The 10,103-nt window shown below is 40.9% G+C and overlaps 1 protein-coding gene across 1 annotated transcript in view; it reads right to left on the bottom strand.

Moving 5' to 3' along the window:
* LOC143302005 (agrin-like) overlaps nt 1-10,103 on the bottom strand; it is a 162,540-nt gene that overhangs the window by 23,939 nt on the left and 128,498 nt on the right. Inside the window, exons 19-22 of the mRNA XM_076616489.1 lie at nt 9,262-9,387; nt 6,723-6,840; nt 6,038-6,149; nt 3,085-3,201 (exon numbers count right to left, since the gene is read on the bottom strand). Of these exons, the coding sequence (XP_076472604.1) occupies nt 3,085-3,201; nt 6,038-6,149; nt 6,723-6,840; nt 9,262-9,387 (473 nt within the window). The remainder of the gene's footprint in view (nt 1-3,084; nt 3,202-6,037; nt 6,150-6,722; nt 6,841-9,261; nt 9,388-10,103) is intronic.

The following is a 10,103-nucleotide window of genomic DNA, read 5'->3' as shown; positions in this document are numbered from 1 at the left end:
TTGTGCTCTGTACCTGTGTACAGTTTGTGCTCTGTCCTGTGTATAGTTTTTGTGCCATGGCCTGTGTTCAGTTTGTGCTCTGTCCTGTGTACAGTTTGTGCTCTATCCTGTGTACAGTTTGTGCTCTGTCCTGTGTACAGTTTGTGCTCTATCCTGTGTACAGTTTGTGCTCTATCCTGTGTACAGTTTGTGCTCTGTACCTGAGTACAGTTTGTGCTCTGTCCTGTGTACAGTTTGTGCTCTCTCCTGTGTACTGTTTGTGCTCTGTACCTGTGTACAGTTTGTGCTCTGTCCTGTGTACAGTTTGTGCTCTCTCCTGTGTACTGTTTGTGCTCTGTACCTGCGTACAGTTTGTGCTCCGTCCTGTGTACAGTTTTAGTGTCATGTCCTGTGTACAGTTTGTGCTCTGTCCTGTGTACAGTTTGTGCTCTGTCCTGTGTACAGTTTGTGCTCTGTCCTGTGTACAGTTTGTGCTCTGTCCTGTGTATAGTTTTTGTGCCATGTCCTGTGTACAGTTTGTGCTCTGTCCTGTGTACAGTTTGTGCTCTGTCCTGTGTACAGTTTGTGCTCTGTCCTGTGTACAGTTTGTGCTCTGTCCTGTGTATAGTTTTAGTGCCATGTCCTGTGTAAAGTTTGTGCTCTGTCCTGTGTATAGTTTTAGTGCCATGTCCTGTGTACAGTTTGTGCTCTGTCCTGAGTACAGTTTGTACTCTGTCCTGAGTACAGTTTGTGCTCTGTCCTGAGTACAGTTTGTGCTCTGTCCTGTGTACAGTTTGTGCTCTGTCCTGAGTACAGTTTGTGATCTGTCCTGTGTACAGTTTGTGCTCTGTCCTGATTACAGTTTGTGCTCTGTACCTGTGTACAGTTTGTGCTCTGTCCTGTGTACTGTTTGTGCTCTGTCCTGAGTACAGTTTGTGCTCTGTACCTGAGTACAGTTTGTGCTCTGTCCTGTGTACTGTTTGTGCTCTGTCCTGTGTACAGTTTGTGCTCTGTACCTGAGTACAGTTTGTGCTCTGTGTTGTGTATTATTTGTGTTCTGTCCTGTGTTCAGTTTCCGTGCTCTGTCCTGTGAACTGTTTGTGCTCTGTACCTGTGTACAGTTTGTGCTCTGTACCTGTGTACAGTTTGTGCTCTGTCCTGTGTATAGTTTTTGTGCCATGTCCTGTGTACAGTTTGTGCTCTGTCCTGTGTACTGTTTGTGCTCTGTCCTGTGTATAGATTGTGCTCTGTCCCAGTTTGTGCTCTGTCCTGTGTATAGTTTTAGTGCCATGTCCTGTGTACAGTTTGTGCTCTGTACCTGAGTACAGTTTGTGCTCTGTGTTGTGTACAGTTTGTGCTCTGTACCTGAGTACAGTTTGTGCTCTGTCCTGAGTACAGTTTGTGCTCTGTCCTGTGTACAGTTTGTGCTCTGTCCTGAGTACAGTTTGTGCTCTGTCCTGTGTACAGTTTGTGCTCTGTCCTGAGTACAGTTTGTGCTCTGTCCTGAGTACAGTTTGTGCTCTGTCCTGTGTACTGTTTGTGCTCTGTCCTGTGTATAGATTGTGCTCTGTCCTGTGTACTGTTTGTGCTCTGTACCTGTGTACAGTTTGTACTCTGTCCTGTGTACAGTTTGTGCTCTGTCCTGTGTATAGTTTTAGTGCCATGTACTCTGTCCTGTGTACAGTTTGTGCTCTGTCCTGTGTATAGTTTTAGTGCCATGTACTCTGTCCTGTGTACAGTTTGTGCTCTGTCCTGTGTATAGTTTGTGCTCGGTCCTGTGTATAGTTTTAGTGCCATGTCCTGTGTACAGTTTCCGTGCTCTGTCCTGTGTACAGTTTGTGCTCTGTCCTGGTTACAGTTTGTGCTCTGTACCTGTGTACAGTTTGTGCTCTGTCCTGTGTACAGTTTGTGCTCTGTCCTGTGTACAGTTTGTGCTCTGTCCTGTGTACAGTTTCCGTGATCTGTCCTGTGTGCAGCTTCTGTGGTCTGTCATGTGTAAAGTTTGTGTGCTCTGTCCTGTGTACAATAAATGTTCCATCCAGTGTACAGTTTGAGGTCTTTCCTATGTACAGTTTGTGCTCTGTCCTGTGTACAGTTTGTGTTCTGTCCTGTGTACAGTTTGCGCTTTTTCCTTTGTATAAGTCATGCTATGTCCTGAATAAAGGTTGTGCTCTGTACTGTGTACAGTTGGTATACCGTCATGTACTTGTGTGCTGTGTCCTGATTACAGTTTGTGATGTGTCCTGTGTACAGTTTATACTCTGTCCTGTGTACAGTTTGTGTGCTGTGTCCAGTGTACAGTTTCTGTGCCCTGTCCTATGTACAGCGTGTGCTCTGTTACATTATTGGTACATTTCGGTCTAGAGTCAAGAGTATAAAGGGAAGTCACTCTTACTCTCTCTCTCCCCACTGTGTACAGTTTGCGCGCTCTGTCCTGGTTACAGTTTGTGCTCTTTCCTATGTATAGTTTGTGCTCTGTCCTGTGTACAGTTTGTGTGCTCTGTCCTGAGCTTAGTTACTGCCCCAAATACAGCAACGGGCACAATAGGCCAGTGGTTAAAGCGTTGGACTTTCAATCTGAGGGTCCTGGGTTTGAATCTCGGTAACGGCGCCTGGTTGGTAACAGGTGGAGATTATTCCGACCTCCCAGGTCAACAAATGTGCAGACCTGCTAGTGCCTGAACCCCCTTTGTGTGTACACGCACGCAGAAGTTCAAATACACGGGTTAAAGATCCTGTAATACATGTCAGCATTCGGTGGGTTATGGAAACAACAACATACCCAGCGTGCACACCCCCAAAAATGGAGTATGGCTGCCTACATGGCGGGGTAAACAAACAAAATGGTCAAATGTGTAAAATGTTAAGTGTGTGTGTGTGTGTGTGTGTGTGTGTCTGTGTGTGGGTATGTGTGTGTGTGTGCGTGCCTGAAATCCGAATGAATGACACAGAAAGCTAATGACTGCTGCCCAATAGCTGCCGTCAGTCGGCTCTACCCAGATAGGCAGTTTGTTGTGCAAATGACCCCAAGAGGACAGACGCAATATAAGTATGCATACCATTCATCCATTCATTCATTCATTCAGTTAGAATCTGAGCACTGACCCTCTGAATAGCCCCGTTAAAGCCAGTGGTGATGTCGGACTCCTTTGGAACGTCCACCATGGAGTTGAAGCCTCCGATGAACAGGGACTGTCCAAGGTTGAGCTGGGTCACGTGGCCCTGGGGTGAAGGGAATCAGCAATGGAGGGAAGCACCATAATATTATATGGAACAGTGGGAGAAATGGGAGTCACCAAGGACAATCAATTGCCATGGGAGGATTCCAATGGTACGATAAACAGTTACAGGAAAGAAGTGGCTTTAAGACAGACAATGTTTGTGAACATCAATATAACATCAAGGTTTATCAAAGGTTCTGAGCAATTACAAATATGGTTGGTATAAGAATGTCAGTTTAATTCTTCATCAAGAAAAAGATCGATTCAAAAAGACAGAAAGGGAGAAGGGGTGGAGAGAGAGAGAGAAGAGAGAGAGAGAGAGAGAGAGAGAGAGAGAGAGAGAGAGAGAGAGAGAGAGAGAGAGAGAGAATGAACAACCAAACGAAATTTTATTTCACCATGGTGATGAGGTAAGCAATGGCACATGATTTTTTTTTCTACCCAGTCCTGGGGGATAACAAAAAAAGATAACATGAAAAAAAGAAAGAACATTAACAAAAACGAAATATATACAAGAAAGAAGGAACACTGCACACTAAACACAAAGGTACCAAGGATATTTACTAACTACAAACGACTAAAAAAAAAAAGAGAAAAAAATAATGTTGGTAGATCGGTTAAGGTGTGTTTTATCTTCTTTGTTTGTTGTTTTGCATTATTGGTCAACGTGGAAGAAAGTAATTAAAGTGCCTAACGTGTGTGAAATGAAGTCTTTATTGACTGAAATAGAAAGAAACGTTTCATAAGCTGTTTTAAAGGAATCAATGCTACTTTTATTTTTAATGGTATTTGGCAGAGTTCCAAAGAACCTCCCCCCCCCTCCCCCGAGTAAACGAGGCTAATTTTAAATGGGTCGATTCTAGGTTTTTGGATAAGAATATTACTTGTAACCGTGACTGATTTAGAGGGAATCTTGTTGTTAGTGTTGGAGGAGTTAAAGCAATCATTATTCTATACATAATGATAGCTGTACTGTATTGTAGCTCAAACGTTAGTGGAAGAATATCCAGTGTTAAATAGTCTTGGGGAGTCAAACTTGTAGATTTTAAAAGAACAACATTAAGAGCTTGTTTATTAATTCTAGTTGACGGAATAGTACTGCACAGATCAAAATGAGTTGAGGCATAATCGGTAATTGATATACTGATCTTGCTCTAGGATCCAGAAAGGTTTTTTAATTTTTGAGAGCTGGAACAACATTTGGAAATATGCTTGCAAAAGCTTTCAATATGGGGTGACCAAGGAAGATTGTTGTCAATTGTAACTCCTAGAACTTTGTGAGTGCTTACCTCATCAGTAAGCGTATTACCGATGGGAGATTCAGATTCAGATTCAGATGGTTTAATGTGTTTCGGCCATAGGCGAACATACAAACAGGGGAAGGGGAAGATGAATGGGGGAAGAGGGAGTGGGTAATCCAACAGTTCATTTACAGAGGGAGTGGGTAATCCAACAGTTCATTTACAAAGAGGGAGTGGGTAATCCAACAGTTCATTTACAGAGGGAGTGGGTAATCCAACAGTTCATTTACAAAGAGGGAGTGGGTAATCCAACAGTTCATTTACAAAGAGGGAGTGGGTAATCCAACAGTTCATTTACAAAGAGGGAGTGGGTAATCCAACAGTTCATTTACAAAGAGGGAGTGGGTAATCCAACAGTTCATTTACAAAGAGGGAGTGGGTAATCCAACAGTTCATTTACAGACTATGTAGTGACTTCATTTTAAACAAAGTATGTACGAACTAAAATTCTTTTAATATTTTTTCTTATTAAGTATGAGGTCATTTTCCAGATTGAGTATAATGTTATTTCACTGCACATCATACATTCTAAACTATCAATAACATTGGCATTCAAGGTTCAATGAAAATGCGATGTACACATTTCTCGCGGTGGTATTGATAAAATCCGTCAACTTGCATTGATTTGTTGTCTCCTTCTTACAGCATGGAAAATGAATTTGCCAACTTGGCGACTTAAGTTATCGTTTTCCCCTCTAACATTATGCTTATGGGTAAATTTAGGAAATCATTTTGGAACTTCTGTCTCAAGTCACTGAATAATGGGCAAACAAAAATAAAGTGGTGTTCGTTTTCGATTCTGTGTCCACAACTTGGACATCGTTTGCTTTCAGGATTTTCACTATATCTGTTTAAGTTGCTATATAATAGGCAATACTCCAAGTCTAATGTGGGAAAGGGCTATCCTGAAGCACACTACATCAACACTCAATAAATATTTTTCTTTTCCAAAATCATCCTTAAATGTTCTATAAAATTCATACCTGTCCTTTTCTCGTATTGCAGATGACCATTCTTGTATAAACATGTCTATCAATCATTACTTAAAAACATTAAGAAAGCTTTGTTTGTCCCCAGCACCTTGGTTTATCCAAACACACTGAAAGACAGTAATACATAATATTATTTACCTCTTTCTACCAAGGATAATAACATATTATAGCACTGTTTGGGTAATCTCAGTGAGACGAAGCCAGTATTTGCACTGTACTGCTCACAAAAATAGGATATCTGCCAAGTTTACCGTACACTAATTTGTTTGGAGTTTTCAATGGAACCCCTAGGAATTGTTTGCAAGCCAAACTGTGCATTTTTCAATATTGTCAAGTCTATGCAAACCCCAAATTTCAGATGAATAGAACAACATTGCCTGTACTTTTCCGTAAAAAATCTTAAAGGATGTTTTTTTGTGTCATTTCTTTGCATTTCAGATATTATGCTTTACTTACGAGAGAGAGAGACAGGGAGAGAGAGAGAGTGAGAGAGAGAGAGAGAGAGAGAGAGAGAGAGAGAGAGAGAGAGAGAGGGAGGTCATACAAGGGCCTGTGCAGTGATGGAAGGGTGGGAGTTGATGACCATCTGACCATCCCGACCGTCACGACTGATGACCACTTTGTGCCACTTGTCCAGGTGCAGCGTCTTCTTACTCCTGTCTCATACAGTTCAACATCAACATCATGACAAGTACTGAGAAAGTGACAGGGAGACTGATGGAGACAGAGACAGAGACAGAATGAAGAAGACAAAAAGAGAAACAGTCATAGAGAGACAGATCATAATTATGTGTGTTTATAAAAAAAATAAATAAATAAATAAAATAACATGAGTATATTCTTAACTTTTCTACGAGCATCATTTACACAGGGTAGACCCTACAATCATAAAAAATATATATGCGCATGCATCTTTGCGACTTGCTGTTCATGATTAGCCAATTACTTTCTGTGCATGATTAGCCGATTTTACATATCATGAAATAGGCTACGAAATTCTCTCGATTTGTCTCCATTTGGTATGCAAACAGTTCCACTATCTTTCTGTGCTGAAAATGATCCACACCTTTGCATCCAATGTTACATGTCTACACACACACACACACACACACACACACACACACACACACACACACACACACACACACATGTACATGCACAAGCATAAACATTTAGTTACTACCCCGTTCCTCCTACCCTTCCCAACAGAACACAAGGGAAGAACTCACTCCAAAATGGCCACCCCGTCACCCAGGCAGAACCTGAACTGGAGTCGCTTTTTCACCAAGTTCAGGGAGATGAAATCACCCAAACCTCCCTGAATCTGAGACGCAAACAGCAAAACACCTGCACACAAATCACTGATTTGTTCGATTAGGAAAACCAGTGAGGCACACAGAGGAAAAAATTTTCAACAAGAAGTACAGTTATTCTTAAAAAGACAGGGGCATATTCATAAAGCTACTGTAATGCATAATTGTATTGGTGATTGTTTTTGCGTGACTGCATTGTATAAATGTTTAGGTTTTCTTATCCAGGCAACATCAATGTTATTACTTTAGTCATTGTGTTGCATTATTTCATCAATGTTCATGTTCACCGTGATTGTGCTTTATTTGTTTAATGTCAATGTACTTGAGCAAGAAAAAACAAAATAAAAAGAAAAAAAATCTGTGCATTTACAGAAAATAAAGTTTGCTCACCCATTTTTGACTCACTTGTGTAAACAAAGTGAGTCTATGTTATAACCCAGTGTTCGGTTCTCTGTGTGTGTGTGTGTGTGTGTGTGTGTGTGTGTGTGTGTGTGTGTGTGTGTGTGTGTGTGTGTGTGAGTGTCCATAGTAAACTTTAACATTGCCATTTTCTCTGGAAATACTTTGTCTGCCAATACCAAATTTGGCTTAAAAACAGTAGGAAAAAAATATTCATAGTCATACCAATAATAGGTCGTAAGTTTCCCGAATCTAGCCGTATCTCTGAATCATTAGCAGTTTATTTTGTTGATGTTCGTTCCCCATTCCGAAAATTGCTGTTACCCCTTTGCAGCTTCCCGATTGTCTGGTGACAATGCACCACGACCTCATTTTTCTTGTTCGCAATTAAAAGCAAAGAAATACACATTCTGGACAGAGCACATACAGTGACACAAACTACATAATTGATGTGTTTACTACATATGAATATTCTAAAGTGGACTCTGAATTAACCAGAATGAACAGAAAAAAAATTTGAATCGACCGTTTCACTGCCTGGTCTACACGGCACTGGTCAGTGCAGATCTTGACAAAACATGTTGCAAAGCCTGACGCAATGGCAACGTCTCCTTTACCGCCGAATAAAAAAAATCCTTAAATAATCATCCACGTGCTTACTGTATATGAATGTTTTAAAGTGGATACTGAATAAACTAGAATGGTCAGAAAAAAGAAATTGAATGGAAGGCGTCGTTGTTTTTCAGTGAGTGGATCTCTGCAGATGCACAAAAAATGGACACATATTGCAGTGTTTTTGAGGCGATGGGAACGTCTCCTTTACCTCGGACTTGAAAGAAAAATTTAAATGCCCGAGATATACCAAAATAGCATGATTTAAACAGCGTTTTGACTTCGATTGCCGCTGTCGATTCATTCCGCTAAAAGAAATGCTTGAATAATAAACCCCTCGTTCTCGATACAAGCATCTATGGTTCGAATCTGCATACCCCCGAAAGCGGAGTATGACTGCCTACATGGCGGGGTAAAAACGGTCATGCACGTAAAAGCCCACTCGCGTACATGTGAGTGAACGTGGGAGTTGCAGCCCACGAACGCAGAAGAAGAAGAAGAATCTGCATTGCAGCCTTTTTTTCCCTTTTATACCATGAAGTTGTATATAATTATACCGAAAAGAGAACACATATCAACAAATTATTTTTTTTTTATTTCAAAAAGTTTTTATCATTTTTTGTCTCTTTAAGTGCGTATCACAAGTGAATCTTGAAGGCCTTGCCTTTCTTGTCTTAATTATATCAAATCTACAATTTAGTCTACAATCGTCCACCTGTCTGTTCCGAGTGCAGCACATTCTAGGTCAAACAACCTTGTCCAGTGTTGTTTGTGTTTCAAATCTCTTCCACCATGGAGAAGTTGTTTGTTTGTTTTTTTGTTGTTGTTTTTTTTTGTTTTTTTGTTGTTGTTGTTGTTCTTGTTCTTGTTGTTTTTGTTTTCTGTTCATTTATTGTTTTTAGGGGGATATTTCTCTACACCCCCATTTACCTACACGCTAGATGATGGGCAGCGTAAGCATGTGTATGTATGTGCCTTTGTCTTATCAAGAGTAAGTTTTTGTTTGTTGTGGAATATGTAATCCTTCATTCACTCCTTTATTCACTCACTGACACATGTTAGCTGACAACTCTGATGCCAGAGTATAAGCACACGTCTGCAGAAAACCTCCGTTTCACCACTACTCATACCTCTCTCTTTCCTTTTGAAATCACCGATGATGCTCACGAATTGACGTGAAAATAATGAAGGAAAAATGCCAGCGACAGTCACGATAACAATGATGAGGATGGCAAACCAGGGCAAGGCAAGGAGTTTATTTCCTTTGCCCACTGGGGGAATTGAAACATTACATACTTTCATTTTTCACACATATCCTATCAATATAATAAGAGTGATGTCATAAACAAGAAGTAGGCTCATTCGTTCTATCCCTTAATATATACATTGACAAGTACTATTCCATTCATAATACAAACAAACAAACAATGGTGGGTTGACTGACCATTGGGCTGCAGGGGTCTGAACCACACCTCCATGGTCATAGTCCTGCCCACAGTGACCGCATCCAGCGGGATCTCCATGTAGGACCTGCCCGTGAACTGGGGCACGAACAACTGGGGCATGGACTCTGAACAAAACACCGTGGTGTGTGTCACCTTGTGTCAACACAATCACACACTGTGATGTGTGTCACCTTGTGTCAACACAATCACACACTGTGATGTGTATCATCTTATGTCAACACAATCACACAACACTGTGATGTGTGTCACCTTGTGTCAACACAATCACACAACACTGTGATATGTGTCACCTTGTGTCAACACAATCACACAACAACCTGACGTGTGTCACCTCGTGTCAACACAATCACACAACACTGTGATGTGTGTCACCTTGTGTCAACACAATCACACAACACTGTGATATGTGTCACCTTGTGTCAACACAATCACACAACGTGATGTGTGTCATCTTGTGTCAACACAGTCACACAATGTGATGTGTGTCATCTTGTGTCAACACAATCACACAACGTGATGTGTGTCACCTTGTGTCAACACAATCACACAACGTGATGTGTGTCATCTTGTGTCAACACAGTCACACAATGTGATGTGTGTCATTTTGTGTCAACACAATCACAGAACGTGATGTGTGTCATCTTGTGTCAATACAGTCACACACTGTGATGTGTATCATCTTATGTCAACACAATCACACAACACTGTGATGTATATCATCTTATGTCAACACAATCACACAATGTGATGTGTATCATCTTATGTCAACACAATCACACAATGTGATGTGTATCATCTTATGTCAACACAATCACACAAC

This window comes from Babylonia areolata, chromosome 28, assembly GCF_041734735.1.
Source record: "Babylonia areolata isolate BAREFJ2019XMU chromosome 28, ASM4173473v1, whole genome shotgun sequence".
Lineage (NCBI taxonomy): Eukaryota > Metazoa > Mollusca > Gastropoda > Neogastropoda > Buccinidae > Babylonia > Babylonia areolata.
Note: the sequence above shows the minus strand (reverse complement) of the source record. Positions and strands in the feature narration are given on the sequence as shown.